Below are 23,075 nucleotides of genomic sequence, written 5' to 3' on the forward strand. Positions count from 1 at the left end.
CTTTTGCAGTGCACAGTAAGGGCTGAAATACAACCAGGCCAGCCCACAGGGGCTCGTGCTCACACCCAATCCCAATTCCAATCCCAGCCCCAACATCCATCACAAAATCAGCCAGTTGAACATCCATGTAGTAATGCTGCAGTTCTCACCCACCAAACCACATGAACAGGGAGGATGGCAGTGAACCCCTGGAACTGCTGTCTTTTTGTAGGCATTTCTAACCCATTACCCCAGCCCCACCTTTCTCCTTAGTGCCTTGTTACCAATCATTTTTCAGTGGTGTACAGAGGCTGAGGCCTACGAGGTAGATCAGTGCCATGTTACAGTACCTACCAACCCAAGAACAGCAGGGATTTTGTAACTCTATTCTGGACCCAAGATGCTGCAATTTAAACAGCTTTGCATCAGGAACAGAAAGACATCAAATAATCAAACATACAGGATTACATGGAAATCATCTCTCTCCCGTCCCTATCTTCTCCCTAGGCTTTTAATCTTACAGGGAACACGTAACATTTTCTGCATGTGCATTAAAATAATTATTTCCGTAAATTAGTATTGGCTGTAGCTCAGGATCCTCTAGTGAAGGTGTTTGAAGGCAAAAGAATCATAGAATCATAGAATGGTTTTGGGTTGGAAGGGACCTTAAAAGATATCCCATCTAGTTCCAACCCCCCTGCCATGGGCAGGGACATCTTCCACTAGACCACATTGGTCAAAGCCCCATCCAACCTGGCCTTGAAATGCTTCCAGGGATGAGGGATCCATAATTCTGATTTCCTCACATCTGACCCAGCCAACAGTCAAAATGCCCTTGATCCACAGCAGGGCCTCACGAGCCCACAGCCCCATTTCACAGCAAAGGTCCTCATGTCTCAGGGGTTTTCTATGATGATCCTGAAAGTCACTTTACCATCAACATTGCCTGGCTGGCACTGGCTTGCTGTTGAGAACAAGCATCAGAGACTAATGATGTGGCCTCGAGTCTGCATAAAAATGAGAGTACTGAACCACTGGTAACAAACTGAAAGTAACATTTGCCCTCAAGAACAAGGCTTGGATAGTGCCTGCACGAGCACTGTGCTCTGCAGGGACACTGCAAGCCTGTCATGTTATTCCCAGTTGAATATTAGGAGCAACAAATACAATTCTGGAGGAATTTTTGCTGCACATGAATGCTCATACAGTTATAATTTTGAGAGTGTTCTTTGTCTCTGTTGTTTTGGGGTTGGGATTTTTTGTTTCACTGGTTTTGGTTTTGTTTTTTTTTTTTTTTTTCCAATACTCTCAAATAACCTGAAAGTTAATTTATTTCTTCATTGTGTGGCTTCTTGACTTCATCAATTTTGATTTTCCTGTGTTCACTATTGAGACAGTACCCTGTGAAATGCTTTTGGTTTGCTGAACCAGATGATTCTGATACAAAGTGCTCGTGTACCCTTGCATTTCCTTGGCTCCCAGATGCTGACTGGAGATCTGTCTAATCAAAACCATGCTTCCCCATATGAACGCCTGTTTGAAGTCTCTGTTCTGAGTAGGGCAGCTCCTTGTTAGGGTTTCTTAAGGGTGCAAATTATACATAGTATATGTAGTCTGTCCCAATTCATGCAGATGACCAATCATCTAGTCATCTCCTTTTCTTTAGTTCTGCTTCATGCCTTTAGCAGCAGGGATGAGGGCTTGTGCAGTGCCCACCTCCCACCTGGCAGCACCTGAAATTACCCTACATGGGAGCCGTGGCCCTGCCACACACAGACAGGCTCCCACAAGGATTGTGTAACTTTCCAAAGAGGTGACCTTCCTCTGCTGCTCAGGTTTCTGGTATCTCAGTCCATCTGTTTGTTTGGTCCTCTTGTGCTCCTGGTTCCCTTGGAATGGCCCTGGAGAACTGTGAGTTACTACCTGAGATAAAAAAGATAAGGCCAACAGTCTTGCCAACCCAGATGGAAAGGATTTGAAATCACTTTTATCACATTTGTATGTTAACCAAAACTCCTGCTCAGTTAGGAACACTGCAAGTATTTTGCATTTTTTACAAATAAGGCACCTCATTCTGGCAGCAGCTTTCACAAGTATAATGGCACTGTAGTTCTATAAAATAAAATGTAATATAATACTTACACTTTCCAATTACACGATTGTAATTGTGCATAATTACACAAAATCTCCGGCCTTTTTTATGGCTATTTCTAATTCTGAGTTTGTGTACACTATATAAACACCATCTGTAGACAATGTAAGACAGCTTCTGTTGGAGCACAGATATAAAAAAGTATATCATCAACTTTTCAGTGAGCATCCAGTGAGCATTGTCTGCACCTTCCTGTAAACTACATTAATTCAGTAACTCACCCTTTTGGATTCACACTCTTGCTTTATTGCATCCAAGCTTACAGATCTCCTGTACTTTCTGTTTATTGCCAGAACATTTATGCATATGCCCCAAATCCCTGGCTCCACCTCCATCCCATCCTCCCTGGGCTCCATCCAGCACGTGTATCACCACATCCTGCCCCAGCCCCTCCGTGTGCGGGTGTGATTATGCACCAGCAGTTGACACAGAGCAGTGGTTTCCAAATTCTTGCTGTGAAAAGCTTTTGAGGTGTTTCAGTAGAAGGCTGCTAGTTGTGAATACCAAAGCAGGAGCTTTCCCTGCTGCAGAGGCCCCTTCTTAAGTATGAAGTACAAACAATGAAAATGAAAAGCAATAAAAAAAGAGAGATCTGGGCTTTGAATGCTTCTTAGGGTCAAGCATTAAACCCTCTTTTGACAGCTACACAACCCACACTTGTTCTCCTCAAGAGAATTTGACCTCAAGTAAGGAATTGAACAAAGTGCATATTTTGTCTACAGTGGACAAATACATTGTTCTAAAGCAAGAAACTGCAGATAAAATATACAGATAATGATAGGGAGAAACCCCCACATTCCCCGAAATGAAACACCACTATGATTAATGCACATTTAAAAAAAAAGAACAAAGTATTTCTGATTTCATTGACTTTGTGTTGGCAGAAGGTTAATCAAACTAAAGCATTATATTTCTCCTCTGTTATTGATTAACCAAAGTCAAATAACATTATCATTTTCCTTAATGCATTTAAATCACAAATATTTTCCCAGATGTTCTGCACAGGCACTTTGCAGATTTCAGTGGAAGCTGTTTACATTCTGAAACATTGAGCCTGGAGAGAAACACTTCACTGTGATAGCAACACACACCCAACAGTTTTCATTTTCTCAATTCAGAAGGAAAACTGCTGTTCCTCCCTCTCCTTCGAATTCTCTTTCTGCAAGAAATATTCCTACGTCATTGGAAAAAAATTACAAGCTTGCTCATAATGGCTGCATTTTCTGTGTCCATTTTCAGCTAAGCCCTGGCCAAAGTCTCCTGAAATTCTACTGGCTTCATGGCCTCTTATTTAGCCTTGAGTACACTGCAAAGTTGGTTTTAATTTATAATAGGTCCAGTGGTGTGGCTTATGCAGAGAATTTGGCCTACTGGCATAGGGGTGATCTCCTGCCCCTCTGAGTGGCTGCAGTTACACAACCGCTGGCCAGAAGATGCAGTGATCCACAACGGGTTGATCAGCTCCCTTTGGAATGATCAGTTATATCTTGCAGTGACTTTTAACACTGAAGTGAGGTGAAATGACATAAACATGGAACCTGTTCTGCAGCCACAAATCCATGTCCCGCTGTGCCCTGCAGTGCTGGGACTGGCACCGATTCCCAGTGGGGAGCTGCCTGCTGTGCAGCTGAACGGGCAGAGATGCAGAAACAGGCATCAACTCTTTTTTTGCTGATCAGCGGCTTTGAAAATGGAAAGAAATAATCAGAACTCCACCTTCAGTTTACAGCCAAGTATAGATTTAGCAAACATCAACAGAAGTGCATGTGAGAATATTACATTTTTATTATAATTTTTGTTCAAAGAGGTTTAATTTGTCCAAGTCTGCTAGCAAGCTCTGTCCATTTTCTGAAGTGAAGGATAAGGAATTCATTTGCATTGGGTTAAAGGAAAAAAGGAAGGAAAAAAGAAAGACTGCTCAGCCCTTATACAGACACAAGTATCTAAACTGACACTTGGAATTACATGTATTTCACCATGAGTTCAAGATCTGCCATAATACGTTATCTGCTGTAAATGACCAAAACACTTACAGATTTGTCTGCCACAATGCTATAAGGTAGAAAGTCTGTTTACACAAGGATGAAAATTATTACTAGTTCCATCTATATTCTGTCAGTGCCAAGGCATGCTGAGCAGTAACCAAATCCTTTGGCACTCCATGCTGCAAAGCACCTAGGTATGTTAACCCAAAAATCCTCAAATGCCTGCCTTAGACTTGAGTATATTTTAGACATTTGCCACATACAATTAAGTGCACACATCTGGACATCTCTGTATTAAAACATATATGTGTCGTGTATGTGCACGATCTATTAATGTCCTTGTGATCCACAGGAACAGGAGGAACATGAAGGGGGTCTGAAAGAGGAGAAGCTCTTCAGGACAAGCTTTCCACAGGTGGAAAGGCAGGAGCAGGGTGCAAGAGCTGGCATGGGGCAAGTGAGCCCTGGTTGCTCCTGTGCTTAGCAAAGCAGAGAGAAACGTGGAAAGGGAGAACAGGAAAAGTGAGAAGGTGGGAGGAACAGGGAATATGATTTGATTGATAGCACAGTGCAGCTACACAGCTGTTTGGTCCAGTGCCACAAAGTCAACAGCGAAATGCTCAGCACCCTGTGCTATGGGCACACAGGGCATGGCACCTTCACATGAGGCTGGAATGCACACATGGACTGCTCACCACTATCAGTTTAAACTCATACATACACACACACACTGGAGCAGAAGTGAGAATCCCCTCATCAACAGCCGATAGAGCAGAATTTTCCAAAGAGAGCTCTAATTTTCAGACACAATGTTCTGCACTTCCAAAATTAAAAAGGAAAGAAAGTAAGAAATGGTACAGCTACTTAGTGTTTTTTAAATATAACAGCCAATTCTCCTGATTTGTGGAACATCAAAACCAATTCCAAAATTAACCATCTGTAACCACCAGTGAGAAAATCATAACACAAGGGAAGTACATTGTTTATGTACTTCATACTAATGCAATGTATACGTTTGTTATCAGTACACTGTGGGATACAGCATTAAAATAAACTAGCCTGCAATAAACTACACCCTTTAGGCTTCACAAATATTGCCAGCAGGTATCCTGGTGCTTTGTTTGCCTGAATTTACCTCTCTGTTTTGTAAATACAAATATTTGCTTAAGGCATCTGCTCAGTCAAGAGCTGTGACTGCTGATCCAGGTAGAGGTTTTCAGACCTGTGCACAGAAGCAGCCCATTTAAATGACTGCAAATACAATTCACCATCAGGTTTATTCTTTACACATTTATGATGATTCACAGTCATTGAACCAGCACTGTTAGATATCTGTACTTGAAAATGAAACCTGTGACTTGTTCAGAATACAATTTAATAAAAGAAAGCGCCAAAAATGTAAGATAGACTGCATGACTTTTAGGTTCTGATTATTCTTATTATCAATACTTGGAACTGTTTGGAAAACAAATACAATATTTTGCAATTAGACCCCTGATCTATGAAAGTACTTGAGCAACTGTATAATGGAGCATATAAGTAGTCACTTTAATGAAATTACTACTTATATACATGAATTATCCACTCATTTAAAGTGATTTGCTGGATCAAAGCCTTTCTGTTACAATTAGAGCAGCAGAGCTAAAATAATAGTAACTCCAGTTTGGAGAAAATAATAGACCAAAGGAACTGCATCATAAAGATATTCCCAGAGAGGAAAGGGAAAAAAAGATATCTGTAGGAAGTGTCCATAGAACTACACCACATCAAGTATAATTATCTGTTCAATTTTTTTTTACCTAGAAGATTCAAATAAATTTAATTTCAAACCTTACAAGAAAATTCTCCACTAGTTTGGTTTGTATGTGGGCTGAAGATGTTAATGCTGCAGAAACTTGGACAAAACCCGCTATTTGAAATACCACTTCTGGCTTTCAACTGAGGTAAACAGAATGTATTATAAATCTCCAACATAGCCTATTGAAGTGTCAGAGCAGCTTGTTCAAAGCAATACATTCACTTTTGAAAGATTTTTGTATTATAATCGAAAATTCTCTCCCTCCGATGCACCTGAGAAGCATTAACTTCTTGGTGACTTTAAGAACCAAATCCTTTAATACAAACCTAGCTTTTCCCACAGGCACTTGAAAATATTTAGCATTTTTTCAGTTGGATGCAATTTTCATAATAAAGTAGCTCACTCGGCTACCTGACACCACAGACAAAGACGCTGAGTGAGCAGCTCCTGCCAACTTAGAGCATGAGCGCAACCCTCAGTTACATATTAAGTAGGCTTTGAGACATCCAACTGCTGTGACAATTCAAGTAATTTATGTATTATATATTATTGCCACATATTTTATTCATTATTCATAACATATGTATTTTATTCTGTAATGTCCAGGCACAACTCTTCTATAGTCCACGTCTTTCAGTCAACCTTAACGCGGCATACAACAGATCTTACATTTATGTAACATTTAAATTCTACCTTTTTTACAAGTTTTAGGATACCAAAGCAGCTCTTTGCTACTCTTCTGAACAGCACCAGCCCATCCCTATTTATGCTGCTCCCTATGTTCATTTCAATTTCACTGGCAAACTTTGCAGAAATGTATGGGAATTACATATATTTTGTTCTGTGCCAAAATATTCGGTCCAGTCCACCAAATCGGAAATGTTCATAGTTAACTGCATCTCTGGCAGTTTCAAGGGTATAATTTTAAACCTACAGTATATTTTGTTAAATCAAACCCTACAATGATCCTGTTTTACTTCCATCCACTTAGCCTATTAATGCAGGCTAATACTGCATGTTCTTGTGGCAGCAAAACCTAAAGTGTACCAGGAGACTCTGGTGATAGATTACATGTACATGCTGTGTCATATCCAATTAACTCAAATTGACTGTGTACTGCATTATGCTGTTAGTGCATGGAAGATCAATAAATATGGAGAAAATCCAACGAGGCGCTCTCCATTCCCATCCAATTCTAGTAGGTCTGAGACAGATCATGCTCCTATGATGTGTGTGCTGCTGCTGAAGAGGGCAGGTGGTGCATAGACACCATTCAAACTTGGCCTATTCAATCTAAACTCCTCTAACTCGCCATTCATGCATAGCAAAACACCATCTGGTCCTATTTTGCCTCCAGCAATCACAGCTGACCAAAAACGATAATAACAGCTGTTGCAAAACAAAAGCCAAACAAAGGGGGGAGGGAAAGGTTAGAATGCAGTCCAGTGCTGCAAAATACTCCATGAAGTGAGAAATGGAAAAGGAGCCATTCAAATAGGAATCCCCATTGAAAAGAGTCAGTGCAAGACTTGTGGTTAAACTTGAGATATTTAATCCATCTGTCCTGCAAACCACAATGGTCAGGTGATAATATAAAATTGAGATTATGTTGCACAGAGGTATTTAAAGGCTTTTTTCTCCAAGTTAGAAACTAATGACCCTGTGTCAGCTAAAAATTAAACCTCCTTATGTTCTTTCATCATGTGTCAACCTGGGTTAATGTGAAAGTAGAATGTGGTTAACCGGGGTGATAAAGCATCTGAAACCTTGGGAAAAGAAGGGAGTAGTTAAGTGCTTGTAAATGCTATGAAGGAAAACATTCTTTAAACCATGCACGACACTGAAATCATACGGATTATTGCATTTTTCCTGTATAAGTTGCATATCAAGCGATTTAAACTAACAGTTTTATTTATGACCTATGATAGCACAGTTATTCACTTAGACTTAGGGAACATGAACACAAACTTGAACAGTTTGAAACACAAGATGTTCTGCAATATGCTATTGTGGGTAATGTAAAATATAATTTTGTAGCAAGCAGGGGGATGCTCCAGTTTTTCAAGATTTGAATTTTGATATTTAAAATGTAAAGGCCTGCTTGATTATTAATATTTATTTTTTTTAGCTGCAGTAATTAAAACTATTTTTCCTGGAATTGAACATCAGTAGTTCAGCAGCTCTTAATCAAATGTGATAAAACCCAGGATTTATGAAACCATTTAATGAGTGTAATAACACCTGCTTCTCGCTGCAAATAGTTGAAAACAGACTTCAGTTGTAATTAACTCTTATCACTAGTGACATTTTTCCAACGATACTTCATAGGTCTTCAAAATGACAATTATAGAACTAATACACAATTACTGTCACATGCAGTTTAGCAATTATTTCTGAAGACATTTGTCTAAAGGTTTCAAAAATGACTATAAAATGGTTCCCTTTGTTATGTAACATTGGTTAAAACTGACACACACAAAATCTCTCCCAACCAGCCCCTGTTGTGCCATTTCTGATGCAGACAGGTTTCCCTGCTCTTGGAATAAACACCCTCCATCCCAGACATTATTAGATATCATGCTAAGGCTATTAGGAGCATGGGTAGCTGTCAACTAACACCTATTATGAAAAGCTTCAATTTATACATGATTTTTTTCTGCTCCAAGAAATCTATACATTTATAATTAGAATCTCTTGCTGTTCAATATTTGTACATAATAAACAGAGTACCTGAGGATAATGAAATATTGAAAGATGAATTCTTTATGAGTAAACTCACATGGTATAGTACCTCTTCCCTCAAGTCTGGGTGCAACTTTTTGGGGATCTGTATTCCATTATTTTTGGGTTGTGGTCTGAGCATGGTAGCCATACCTCAAACAGGATTAGGATTCTGCTCAGGTTTGACACTTGCTGTTTTTAATTTTCATTTTATCATAAGCAGTTTAAGATTGTTGCCAATGGTAATTTGCAATTTTTATCAAGACCTCTTCATTATAGCTTCTGACAGGACAGATGCTGTAATTAATCATGCCAGACAACTGGGGATACTGGTCAGACTGCACTCACAGCACACATACTGCAGGCAAAGAAGGGAAAGAAGAAAACAAAGAATCTCTTTTCTGTCCAGAGCAAAAATATACGAACAGCACTAATAACACACTGGATGTGACTGTCTCCAAGCCCTTCATACAAAACACCTGCCCTCTCCATCCCCACCTCCATCATGTTCTACTTTATGAGAAAACAAAAGTCAGAGAACTCAGGACCTGCCTGAGTCAAGAGCTGGAGGTTTACAGAGGGAAGCCCAGAGCAGCAGCTGTGTTCACATCTGAAACTCTCAGAGAAAACCACAGTTTGTGCTGATTTGCATCTCTGAACCCTATTGCTGAGAGACAGGTCCACTGCCCTGCTCCTGCAGATCCATGTAAGGAAGGCACCATGACTGCTCTGTGACTCTACCACCTGCTTCCTCCTCCTGAAGTTGCAGATACCCCAGAGAAGGTGCCTGGGACTCCTCATCGGTGCATCCTGATGGACACAAGAGCCGATCGCTCGCTCTGCTCTGATCGGTACCTGTTTACTCAGCATGTCTGATAAAAACCCAAAGCAGTTAAAAAAAGGTCCAAGAAAATGTTTGCAGAAGGAAATATTTCTGGTTTTTCTATCAAAGACTTACGGTTCATCAGTTTTACTGAAATGTGTTTATTCTATAGCAAGATAAAAGCATTTATTTTAGATAAGCAAAATACAAACAACTTAATTGCTGCTATCATAACTCATAAAAAAGTATAAAACAGCATAAAAACACAATAAGCAATGTAGCAATTAATAAATCATGTTACCAGTGTTTACATTAAAGCCTCATTTATGAAAACTTTACAACACATGATATGAAAACTTACAACTTTTAAAGAAAATATTTACATTGATTATTCGGTTGTGGAGTTTCATTTAAATATTCTACTGGTTTTACAGCGTATTAATAACTCTTGCATTTCTTGTCTTAGCTTTCTGAAATAACAGTTTTATTTAAGTGCATTTCCCTTTTAAAAATACAGTGTATTAAATCTGAAACTCATCACTTCGACACAGAATATAATATTCACATTTGTTCTGTAATTCAATTAACATAAGAGGGTAAATGTCAATATATATTTTCTTACAAACTATGGCAGGTGTATTTGGAGAAATGAAGTGAAAGGTTGGGTCAAACATTTAAGTCCACTTACTTGCATCTGTTGTTCTGAAGACATTTAGAAGAGAAAAAAATTAAGAGCTTTGGCAAAAATCTGTGATTTACTCTATTTTTTCATGACAAAAAATGCCATCAACTAACTCATGTCATACAAGTACGATTGTATGAAATCCAATCATCATTTTACAGGTAGTTACAACTGTGCTTTAAGGGCTTCATGAGTTCATACTGCCTTGAAGTGCATTATTCACTTTTAGAGAAACAAGGGTTATAGCATATAACTCTGAAAGGCCATTTTGCAGTCATAAGGTCCAGGTATTTATTAGGCCAGTTGATTCACATATTGTAGGTAAAGCTTAAATAAATTAAAAAGGCATCACATGAAAAACAGCTTTTCTTTTTTAAACAAAATGATTTATAGTCAGCTAAAAGATGATACACAGCTACATTGTAGTTCTTTATTGCCTATCTAATAGACACTTTAGAGGATCATTTGATCTGTTATGCATCCCTGCATAACTACCATCAACAATTTACAGTTTTCAGCCAAATATGGTTTACCCCTACCCCCTCCATCAACACAAAGCCATGTTGCAAGACCATTTCTCTTCAGAAAATACTGACCTGCGATAATACTTGAGTCTGTGTCTGAGATTGTATTTGTGACTGGTGCTGCTGAGGTGCTGGCTGAGGGCTCCCAATGGCCGGGATGGGAGAAGTGATCTGCGAGGCTCCGGGAGAGTGCTGCTGAGGAGAAGGCTGCGACTGGTGTTGCATATGCTGCATTTGCTGCTGCTGCATTTGCTGAAGCTGTATGTGCTGCAGCTGCTGTTGCATTTGCTGTTGATTAATCTGCTGCTGAAGATGCTGCTGCTGCTGCAAATGTTGCTGCATGTGGTGCTGAAAATGCTGCTGCTGCATTTGCTGTTGTATTTGCTGATGCATTTGATGCTGATGTAGTTGCTGCTGCTGCATGTGCTGCATCTGTTGCTGCTGGAGCTGCTGTAAATGTTGCTGCTGGCTTTGCATCGAGGGACTGACTTGAGATGAGGACGGCGTTGCCACCATGTTTGTTCCCATAGAGCTCATCAGGGGAGCTGCAATGTTTGTTGGCATGTTCGGTGCAACGGTAACAGAAGCTACAATCTGGTTCATTGGCAGTCTCATGGTCAAGGGTTTTGGAGCAATTGCTCTAGGAAGGGGTTGTTGAAGAGTTTGAGGAGACACCGATACCGTCGCGTGTTGAGAAAGAGAAGTATTCAGAATAAGGGAGGAAGACAAATTTGTGGATGCCAGCGTTTGCTGAACAGAACGAATTGTCTGGGCCTCAGCAGATTCTGCAGCAGCCTGTGTTTGGAAAAGAAAATAATTGTCTTTTCAACAGAAAAAACCACTGTTACTGTTTACATGGAAATAAAAGTGACAGCTTCTCTGGGAGACTTCATCATGTTTTGTTTTCTATCAGAACAGATCAATATACGGTCTGAAAATGATCACTGATCTACCGATTCATTACATCACCTCTTTATCTGTCTCCCTATATGGTACCTCCAGTTCTTACTTGGACAAAAAACTAACTTGTGCCCTTTCAACACCAGGAAGTCACAGATGGCCCATACATTTTGTTGCTGAAATTTAGAAACGGCACAACACTTTCTATATTTAGGTGTTTTAAAAAAACCCCTCAAAACCCATTCTTTGGGAGACAGCAGCATACCCCCCACACCAGTTATCATGGTAGTTTACAACTACCAAGAATTTAACTGACATGTTTTAGACATTTACCTTAGAATGTGACAAATTGTGCTGCATCCCTACTCTAAGCAATCATCTCAAATGAAAAAGCTACAGCAAGGATGTTTTAAGTTAGAGATGAGATAAATACTGGACTTTAGGTGTATTTCCACCTGCAGTCTTCCCACAAGTTACTGGGCAGACCAGGTCCCAGGGTTTTGGGGAGCAAATATTTCTGATGGTTTTGAAAAGGGAACTTAGGACTGGGAAAATAAAGTCCCTCAAAGATATTGAGAATTCCTATTGCCATTGAACTTAGCATTGTGATAGCAAATGCTTTTAGAATATTATCTAAGTCCCAGAAGAAAGAGAAAAACACAGCTTCTTAACACAAGCAGAAGAAATCTTTCAGCTTTCAAAAACACGTGTGTATAATTTCTGCTGTTGTATTTTTATTCATTAACTAAAATACACAGCAACTTTCTGTATGATTTACTAATGCTCTGCAGTTGTACATTCAAAGAAATAATCTCAGGAGTTAGACATCATCAGCCTCTGTTGTTTTCTTGTGACTGAATATGTTTTGGTAATTGATCTTCATGAAATATTATTAGAGAAATAACCACCTTGGCAATTTTTACCCGTATTTTAGATGTCTATAAGCATCTTTTCATTTACAATATTCAGATGCAACAGATCTACAACCCAGATAGTGCTGCCAGCTAGAAAGGTAAATTCTCAAATAAGACAGCAGAGCTTTGTTTTCTTCACAAGTTTTATTTTAACTCAGGATCCACTAAAATACTCCATGTGGCTCACTGCCAGTCTGTTTGTAAGTACTCTCCAAATTCAGAGCCACCACGCATTTTTTACCCCTCACCTGCAAGAAATGTTTAAGCTTTGCCACACAACAACTGCTCTCCAGCTCCACGCAAAGCAAGCCTGTCTTTTGAGAAGCAGCACTTGAGGAAAAACAAACCTCTGCAAATAGCTTGCAAACGTTAACGTGAGGAGGTCAGTAGATTTTTCATGACTGAATTTTTGAAGTGCATTACTTTGCCTCCACAGCTCAAGGAGGATGTACATTTAGAAAGGTCTTTTTCGGTAATTGTTAATATGCACGTAGAAAGACGAAATTATTTTTGGAGAGACTAAGCAGGGTTCAAGCAGCAGCACAACATCTTGTAGAGCTGTATGACAGGAATCCTAGGATGCTACTTTCGTTTTGCACAACATTTCCCCCCCTCACCACCAAATTTTTAAATGCCATTGCCAAAAGCTCACTTGCATTACACGGAAGGCATTATTAGGCTTACCTTAGAAACAAGGCTTGCTCTATAGGCAGCAAGTGCCTTTAGGTACTCTTTTTTGGCAGCTTCAGTTTTTCTTTTATATACCTATTAAAAAGAGACCACAATTTCACCAACTTCAACTATTAAGATGTTTTTGCCAGAATCCTCTCAAAATCACTTGCAAAGAAACAAAAAACACAGACCAAAACCCCTGGAAACACTCTACTGTTAGATGTGCTTTTCCTTCCTTGAAAGTTCTAAATATTCTTGCAGGTGGCTACAAGATTTCAGCTCTACTTTCAGGACTTGCACTACAGTTTATGTCAATTATCATGAATAACAAAAAGCTGCTGTCTGATATCAGTCTGAGCAATCAACTGTTTTACAAGACTAGCTATGCACACTTAACCTCCCCAGAAAATGGTATTTCAATGACACTAAGTAACAGGGATATTAGAACACTGAGTATTTCAGATGCCAAAATGTATCAGCAGTAGTACACAATGCCTATGTATTTTTTTTCCCCAAACAAATATCTGACCTACATGTAAAAACATCTGTATATGTTTAGAAAAGGGGGTTCAAAGAGCTTGGACTTGCCCCATGCCCAGCATGAGAGAATCATACTGAGTTAAACAAGAATAGTTAGGCAAAAACGAATAAATCTTTATTTTCAATCATCAATAAATTTAAAGTCCACCTTTAAATGATGTTCCTTATTATCTGTTACATCATACCAAAAGTTTCCAAATGTATTTCAGAAACAAGTACCATTCATCTCTTGCCAAAAGGTATCCTATATGGGAAGCTACTCTTCCACTGAAGCTTTTATTAACTGTTACTGGGAGCTGAATGGAATAGCAACAGGCAAACAAAGGATATCTTTTTTAAACTCCTTCAATCTGTGTGCAGAAGTTACATGTGTATAAGAAGAAAAACCCTCAAGGAAGTACAAAATTCATCACTCTGTACCAAGTTTGAGTTGGAGATAGCATTTCACACACAAACATTGTAATGAGACACAGAGGATTGCCTTCAAAGGTTGGAAATCAACACGCTTTGTAACAAATTCGTAAGGCAGATCAAAGGAAAATGGTAAATATGCTGTACCTTCTTCTTTTCTAACTTATTAATAGCAAACAAGAGCTTTGAAATAGGAATCATCAAAAGATGGTCTTAAGAGGAGTCTAGGACACTATCACCTGAGCTCTTTTACAAACTGCTCTCTAAAATTTAAAGACAAATACAGTCACTTAACACTACCTACTGGGTCTTACAGTGTAGCCCTACAGAGGCAGTAGTCTACATCAGCAAATAGCATGGTCTACTCAGAGTAGAGGTTAAGAGGACTTTTTTACAAGGATTACAATATTCCTTCCTGTGAGACAACCCCAAAACAATTTTTTACCTGTTTTTGTTCTTCTCCTAAACTGTCCCACATAGATGCCACTATTTTTGAAACATCTCCAAATGTAGCATTCGGGTTCTGCCCTTTAATTGCAGCTTGTGTATCCCTGAAGAAAAGGGCATATGCTGACACTGGCTTTTGTGGCTCATTGGGGTCTTTCTTTTTCTTCTTCTTTGGAGTCTTGGGCTTTTTGCCAGAATCTGGGGCAGCTCTTTTTTCTCCAGTAGCCTAAGAAACAGTAAGAACAATAACAGTCAATATATGCATTAAGTCACATTAATTACAAAAAATTATTGACAGTCAGCCTTAATAATATATGGAGAAAGCTACTGTGTATGCAATTTGCAAGAGTCCTGTTGTGTAAGCCATTCTCCTACCAAATAGTTCTTAGTCCCAGCTTAATCTCATTGGATCTACTGGAACTAAATGCATGAATATTTACTATTCATTTTAAGTATGGCTCAGAGAGTCAAATCCTATGAGCTTGACCTGAAAAAGTACACCCCAATGCTAATTTGTATTAAAAAATTACTGCTTAATTCATAGTAAATTTTGAATAGGCCATCTATGTTTTTCCATTAAGATGTAATTTCAGCAGCAGAGACTCCAAAAGACAAGAGCTTGGAGGCATTTCCCAGTTCCAAGACTTAGACTATCAACTTAGACACAGGTCAGGGATTAAAAAACCCACCTTTCAGGCAAAATGCAGCAGCAACTTGGCAGTTTCTATGCACCTGCAGTGAGCACTGGCTGTGTCCCCCCCACACCCTGGTGCTGGAGGCTCCATGCTATGGCCAGGCACTCCACCAACAGCCCCCTCTTCCCTCTGGGACAAGGAGCTCACCAGCAGCACACTCAGGGTTACAGCAACTGCTATAACAACATTTGTACTTCATTTGTTGATAAAATTTTCCTTTTATAACAGATTTATTTAAAGCAAAGTGTAAGTTAATTAAGCTTTCAGTTAGAAGAATGCTTTTTTTATTTCTGTCCAAAAGCATCTATGTTTTACATGACTCCAGAGAACACCAAAATGACAAAACAGTCCAAAGTTGATGAGTGAAGAGATTCACCAGATCTGAAAACCTGAAGCAAATTAGACCAAATATATATATATATGTGTGTGTGTGTATAAGCCTATTCTTAGGTTTATTATTATTATGAAGTATGAAAACTTCTTAAGTAAAGAAGCTAACCAGCAAGTTAATCATATTCCACTATACTGTAACATTTGTACTTTATATGAGTGCATTGCAGCTGAGCTGATACCACCACGTCCATGAAAATACAGCACACAGAAGTGTGAAGCTTGCTCACTATGGCACATGGAATAACTTACTCTATTTGATTCATCTGCATCTTCTTCATTGATAGAGCTGGATGGGGAAGGAGTGGCTGATTTACTTGCAGGAGGGGAGGGAGAAGTGTGTGGCAAATTAGTGCCTCCTAAATTTAGCCCCAGCTGTGCACTGAGCTGAGACTGGTTAATGGTGGTGAGCTGAGACGGAGGCATAATTCCAGAATGAGCAGAATCAGTCATATGGACAATAGATCTCATAATCAGAGAGTGATCCTGGCGGTACTGGGAAACTTGTGTGTGACTCTGATCCTAAAAGAGATTAAAATGTTATTTAGTCATTAGCAGTCACCATACAGCAGTATTGAGTAAAGTTATTTTCATGGCCTTATAAACCAACATTGTCAACATGCAGTTTGCTTCCTTTATTTTTAATGAGTTAAATGCAGCAACAGTTCCGACAATTGCCCCAGAATTCCCTTTTCCCCCACTTGTGAGTGTTGGGGGTTTCATGGTTTTTGTTTGTTTGTGGAACAAGAACTTCCCTATTTTTAAAACATTTCCTCTCTTGATGCAGTAAGAAGTACCCACATAGGCAACAGGGAAACAGGCTGACTGACGATTCAGGGAAAACATTGCAGCTGAGGAGACACAAACTGCTGTCAAATGCAGAAAGTAAACAAAACCAGGACTGGGTGAGGGGATACACACAGAGAGAAAAGCATCTTTCTTTACTGACATTCAATAATTCTTAGCTCTTACAAGTAACAATAGTAGCAGGTATAAAACAATCCTGTCCGAGTGGGATTTTTAAGCTGTTTTGAACACAGAACCAGTGTGCAGACACTGGAGTGCAGACACTGCAGCACGCTGGAGAACCGGCCCAGGAACCCTAAACACTCCTAAAGATCCTTGTTTGCAAGTACCACATGAAACCACACATTTTTACCTTTAATCAAACAATCAAACGTGAGGAAGCAGCACGTGATGTACAAACCACCGACTTTATTTTTCTTGTACTCTGTGTGTCAGAAACACAAGTGCTTGCGTGGTTTGGTTTCTACTGTTTCTTGAGGGCACAAACTGCGTGTCCTACATCTGTGCAGCATTTACCACATTTGTAAAGAAAAAGAAGCAAGACCCTGAAGGTAAAGTCAGCTGGAATCTTCCTATGAAAAACTCTTTTTTTTTTAACCACACACAGATCAATACACAATGAAGGAACATTTAAACAGAAAAGAAGACTTTTTTTTTTTCAAAGTTAATAAGAGAATAAATAGCTCACAAATTGATTCAGCAACCTGATTAATCCACAGTCATTGTTTGAACAGCCAGAAACATGAGAAATAAATTAGATTTTGAAAACTCTTTCATTATTAATAACCTACACTGCAATTAGTAGCAGGTGCAATGCTCCTTAATGAAATGACACAGAACAAAACAGCAATTGTGGGAGCCCAGAGTACAGCCCACCGGACTTCCACAACAGAGCCTGACCTTCCTGGTGCTCTCTTATTAAGTATGGATAAGCCCAAACCAGTTTTCAAAAATCTGTGTCAGCATGGAGGTAAATTTAACTCCAGTGACTTTCCTCTTACTTTTTACAATTCTGCCCTCAACAGAGGCAGTGGTTCTGTGCTCCTGGAAGCCTTTCCTTGCCTGGGACATACAAGGAAGCCATACACGTGTTAGAGAAGGTGCACACCCCGCCTCATCCATCTTTACATACAAGTGCTGCAGCACACTGCTTCCCTGGAGCAATAAATCATATTAATTCTGAATTTGACATTCATGTGTCTTTCTGCTGAAGCCTATACAGAAAAAAAAAAAAATCCTTCTTTAGCATAAAAGTACACGTAGTGTTGCACCTGGATCCAGTACAGATAAAGTTAACCTCACAAACTCATGATCCTGATCCTAAGCACTAGGGCTCACCCTCATTTTCCCCATGCTTTCCAAGCCATTGCCAGTTTGGCTCATAATCCATGCCATACCACACCACACTGCTTTTCCTACTTCTTGAATTCTTTTAATATTTTCAGTGAAGGACTGTAGTTCCTTAGAGATGAGTGTGTGTGCCAAAAGTAGAGTACTCGATACGGAAAGATCAAAACATCAGACTTATTGGCTGAAATACACATTTGCTTCAGGGCACCTTTCTGTGAAAATTTACTACCGTTAACTACAGGGTCATTTTGACTGTGACTTGTATTGGCAGTGGCATCTGGAAGTTATTCAAAGTCTTTTGTAAAACGATATCACTCTCTGCCCATTACTCCGATCATTTTATTTTACAGACATGAGTTTATGGCAGTAATTCTGATGGTTTTTTCAGCAAAGCTGAAGATCATCAGAATAACCTTCTCTCGTAAAAATTAACTTTCTTCATTATTGTGCAGACAGTACTTCCTTGGAGGTGTTCTACCCTAAAAGGCTGGCTTTTGTTCTCCTTCTATTGCTACACAATACAGGCCTTTCTGGCCTCTACACCGAGGCAACAAAATGTGATGACATGGGTTACAAACCATTTACTCCACGTCTTGTCATTTTGGTTGCATCTATGATTTTATTGAGACTAAATTCTCTTGACTTGCACTGACCCAGAATCTAATTTTATACACAAGCCCATGAATTCTTAACTGTCCCTTTTTCTGATACTATTTGATGCTTCTGTGGTTTTTTACATCCACTTATTTAATTTCAGTTTTTCTTTTCTGTATTTTTTCCTAATTTCTTGAGCAATTTTTTTTAATCTTAAAAACTTCAGAAAAAGCTAGAAGTGGCAACAACAATATTTTTAAACTCTATTTAGCATCAAACTGATAAGACATATTATATAAAAGAAAATGTTTCATAAAATTTCCAATCCCTTATAATTTACATTATATGTGCATATGAAAACAATTAACATTGTATTTCCTGCACTTTAAAAAAAAAAGAAATGAATGGGAATTTCATTTTACTTGGGAATACAGTGTTGTGGGCCTCAACAACCTATGGTACCTATGGAAGAGCTTTCAGACAAGGAAGTATAAACTATTTTTTCTGTTTGTACAGTGGTTTGGCAAGTAGCAAGAAGGCAGCAAGAAGCTAGTGGATATATTTTTATATAGCTCCTGAGCAAACAAAAATTTTCTAAAGAGGGACCTATAATCAAAACCTCAAAATTTCCATCAATTATCTTAACTCTTATTTTTTCCCTGATAGTACCAAACACCAATAACAAACTGAAAGGATCACTGGCATTTCATCATGCTCGAAATGTTTATCAAAGAAACGTTTAACAACAAAAATCATCCTATATCAGAAGCATGCATGGAAATGCAAGTGCACTGAAGCATCCACATGACATCTTAATTATGTTACTATATGGAATTGAAAAACTCATGTCTCCAAAAATAATCCACTGAGAATCCTGGGAGAATTTTAGAGAATATCACAAGCTCTTTTACATAAACTTAACCAGAAGTAAAAGTGATATGCCAGTATTATGAGCATTCAGGATTTTTGGTAACATTAAGCAAAAATGACAGATTAGTTCTGACAAAAATTCATGAACTTCTCAAGCAGACACTATCAAGTTTTGACTAAGCCTGATCTGCTTTACAGTCTTAGATTGAAGTTACACAAAACCTGGTGATCTTAACACAAGTCAGGCAAAGCTCAACCACTGGTTTACTCAGCATGACAATCAAACAAGGATATAATGTGTGAAACCAAAAACCAAAGAGAAATAACTTGTGTAATTCTCTGCAGACTGGAATGACTTTGACTCAGACCTTTCTGTTGTCATCCTATGAGTGCTACAAAAAAATTAAGGTATAGAGACATTTTATTGAGGGGAACTTCAGAAACAGTCACCTCTCTGGCCTCTTCAGCTACAGGGCAAGGGGTTAATGACTCCTAAATGAAAGTGAGTAGGGTTGGATTAGATATTTGGAAGAAATTATTTAATGTGAGGGTGGTGAGGCACTGGAACTGGTTGCCCAGAAGAGCTCAAGACCAGTCTGGATGGAGCTTGGTCTAGAGGAAGGTTTCCTGCTGGAATTAGATGAGCTTTAAGATTCCTTCCAACCCTAATCATTTTACAATTCTATGATTCTAATTATATACATGGATTAGAAAAAAAGCAAAATATGGTCCAAAATGTTTTCCCTTCTCAAAACATGTTTATGGTAATTGTATCTAGGCTCACTCTCTTGCACAGCTCTTACCAGCCTGGCACACATTATAAAGACATTCAGCATTTGGTGCATAGAAGGCCTCATCAAAGGAACCTTAAGGATATCTGTACATCAAACTATCCTACTTTAAACTGTTCTAATCTATTTAGACCATCATGCCAGAGAAGTCATATTTAGTCAAGAGGACACGTTTCATGGCATATGACAAATATATAGCTTGTTTTACTTTGATTTGTAAAAAAATAACTAATTTAAAATTGATAAAATATCCATTCATCAACAGACACTGGAAAGCAAACAACAGAGCAAAGAGACTTAAGAAAAGGAATGTGTAAACTCCCACACTTGATACAGTATTATCAAAGGTGTTTTTCAACATACCCTTGAGTACCAAGGGAAAAAATTACGGTAATAAAAGATACGTTCATTCTTCTGTTAGCAACTCATTAAGCGTCCAGTACTTAGGAAACTTTGTAAACAGTTAGTATTTATTTTGACAGATAAATGTATCCAGCCATTACATTGAGAGATGCCCTAATTTCCACTTAACTACTCTGTATTTTAAGAATCATTTCCATACTATAGTTTTATCCTGAATTTCTACCCTGATATAATTTTAATCTCTGGGAACATTCGACAAGATAATTAAAAATATAACTAGGAAATTACTTTTTAGAACATTTTGAGCAATACTGAAGTCTTGACTAAAATCAATGTCTACAGCCTTCCATCATTTAAATAGGCAACACCTCCAGGAAGATTCTAGCTGTATCAGGACTGAGCCCATGGAAGTGCCTACAGGAGAAAGTAGAGCTGGGATCTGACCCTACACTGCATGAGCTAGTTTAAGGGAAGTGAGAAATCTGCCAACCAAAATAACTAAGCAATAACTAAGCAAAACCCAACATTTATGGTTATGCTCACTGTGCCCTGGTTTCAGAAGTTGACTTAAGCCATTATATATTCTATTGCCTGAGGAATTCATCACTGTCAATATAACATAAGCTGATGTAATATTTTAAAGGATATATTTAAGTTGAAGTGAATGCACTGCAATGTAAAGAGTGAAATCCTCTGTTGTCCCTGACTGTAAATTACTCCCTTTACTTTTAGGCAAGTCAGCATATCTCTAGAAGAAATCCTCAATACTCTTTTTCTCCACAAGTAAAGTATAGATAAAAGAATCCATTAATCTAAATTTTTACAGGATTGGAATTCACTGCCAATCAAAACAAATCAAACTAACAGGATGCTTTTCTCTGTCAGAGATTAAAGCCTTAATACAAAACAGTTGCACTTGATACTGCCACCACTGAAGAACTGTCCTTCCTCTCCCCTCCACAGATATCGCCATCACTAATAGATCTGTCAAAATGTAGTTATCAGAAGATCCTACAAGCAGCAGCTTCTTTTCCTGGCAATGAGAAAACTCCAATGTTCTACTTCATGTCTCTGCAGAAAAGTAAACCTTACCTTATTTGGTTCCCAAATAAAGTCTACAACAAACAGTACATGTTGATTCCTAAAAAAAACCAAATGTCTCCAGATCTAAGAGATGGGTTGGTGACAGGACGCTCACACACATTCTGCTGCCTGAAGAACATGAAGAATATGCATCTTCTTGGTCTCTGGGCTCCCTCAGTTGTACTACTCTCTTCTGTTCACACATAAGCCTCAGAAGGGATATGAAGAGAAAAAAAGACAAACCAAAAACCAAAACTAACAAACATGAGTGGCCACTGACTGGTTCCTCAAAACTGAGGAACTATCTTTTGTTCTGGCACCCTCAGGTGGCTCTAGATATTAATTTCCTTCTTATGTGATGGAATGCCCTCATACAGCTGCAATCTCCAGGTTAATTTAACATGTTTTGTTGGAATCTTTCTGATTTACTGTCCCTTCCTTTTCTTTGTGGTCTGGTCTGCAACCAGGCTTGCAGGGCCCCCTTGAACGGCCAGTGTTCCTCATCCTCCACTGTGCAGCACAGTCCTCCCTTCCAAGCAGACAGCCTGACGCCTGCTCAGATTCCACAGATATTAAATAAAGTCCTCTGCCCAAATTAAGGTGCAAATGAGACCAGATGCCAACTTTATTTTGCAAAATTAATTGTATAGGGTAAAGAGAGAGAGGAACAAGGAGAGAGATAGTGCAAGTAGAATATAGTTACTGCTGTCCAGTTGGTCCTTCAGTGCCCAGGGCACTTGGTGGTGGGTGCCACCCTCTTCACTCTCTGAGTCACTTTGTACAGTCCCTTATTTGCATGGGAAGCAAAGGTGGGAGTGACTTTCACTCCCTCGTTAGCGTGGGAGAGGAGAACAGACGTGGTTTTGCCATCGGGTATGCTCAGGTCTTAATCTGATGGTTGTTGGAGGCCTGTTCTGTGGGTTGTACAAGACAAGTACCCCCAAAATCAAGCATCCTATTTGTGACCCCACTTCTTGCGCTTGCCCAGCTATTCACTTGCTCCATAATGAGCCACAATAGCGTTGCAGTGAAAAGTATCAGTTTTTTCCTGCCTGCCAAGGCTAGAACTGAAATTTTGTCCCTTTGTACTTTGTGTACAGGCACTGCTGTTTTCTGCAACAATTTTCACCACTGAGGGCTTGTTTAAGGCATATTTCATTAACCCTTTCCTTACACCACTTATGGGGGTAGTAGGTGTGATGTGAGACTATCAAACCACAAGTGAAAACAGCTTCTTCTATGGAAGCACGTCCAGGGACTAAGCAGTAGGAGCACACTGCCACCAGGCAGTGCAACACCATCTCAGAGATGTGATTCCAAACTGGAAGGTGCCCCACCACCCTAGCATGGAGTGTTTTCTCTTTGGGAACTCTGTTCCTACCCTTTTACTTTTCTGTGACCCTGCAGATTCCTCACTCAATCCCCAAAGCAGGCTGAAGAGGTGACACTTTTTGGCCACCTCAGTTGCTACCGAGTCCTTCTGTTCTTGCAGACAACCACAGGACAGGCTGGTGATAGCCCTCCACCCATCCACAGTGGCTGCTGCCAACCTAATTGATTACTTTATAGTTTAATCTTTGCACC

At 39.1% G+C, this 23,075-nt stretch overlaps 1 protein-coding gene across 8 annotated transcripts in view; it reads right to left on the reverse strand.

Annotated features, from left to right (window-relative positions):
• Positions 1-9,576: 9,576 nt before the first annotated feature.
• TOX3 (TOX high mobility group box family member 3) overlaps positions 9,577-23,075 on the reverse strand; it is a 77,789-nt gene continuing 64,290 nt past the window's right edge. For 6 of the 8 annotated variants that reach the window (XM_051805873.1, XM_051805872.1, XM_051805877.1 and 3 more), the window contains exons 4-7: positions 15,886-16,155; positions 14,547-14,774; positions 13,163-13,243; positions 9,578-11,459 (exon numbers count right to left, since the gene is read on the reverse strand). In XM_051805873.1, the coding sequence (XP_051661833.1) occupies positions 10,722-11,459; positions 13,163-13,243; positions 14,547-14,774; positions 15,886-16,155 (1,317 nt within the window). In that variant the 3' untranslated portion in view covers positions 9,578-10,721. Of the gene's footprint in view, positions 11,460-13,162; positions 13,244-14,546; positions 14,775-15,885; positions 16,156-23,075 lie in introns of all 8 variants that reach the window. The other 2 variants (XM_051805871.1, XM_051805869.1) reach the window with 1 other exon arrangement.

Source organism: Manacus candei, unplaced genomic scaffold, assembly GCF_025592945.1.
Source record: "Manacus candei isolate 608988 ecotype Guabito, Panama unplaced genomic scaffold, ASM2559294v1 h1tg000065l, whole genome shotgun sequence".
Classification (NCBI taxonomy): domain Eukaryota; kingdom Metazoa; phylum Chordata; class Aves; order Passeriformes; family Pipridae; genus Manacus; species Manacus candei.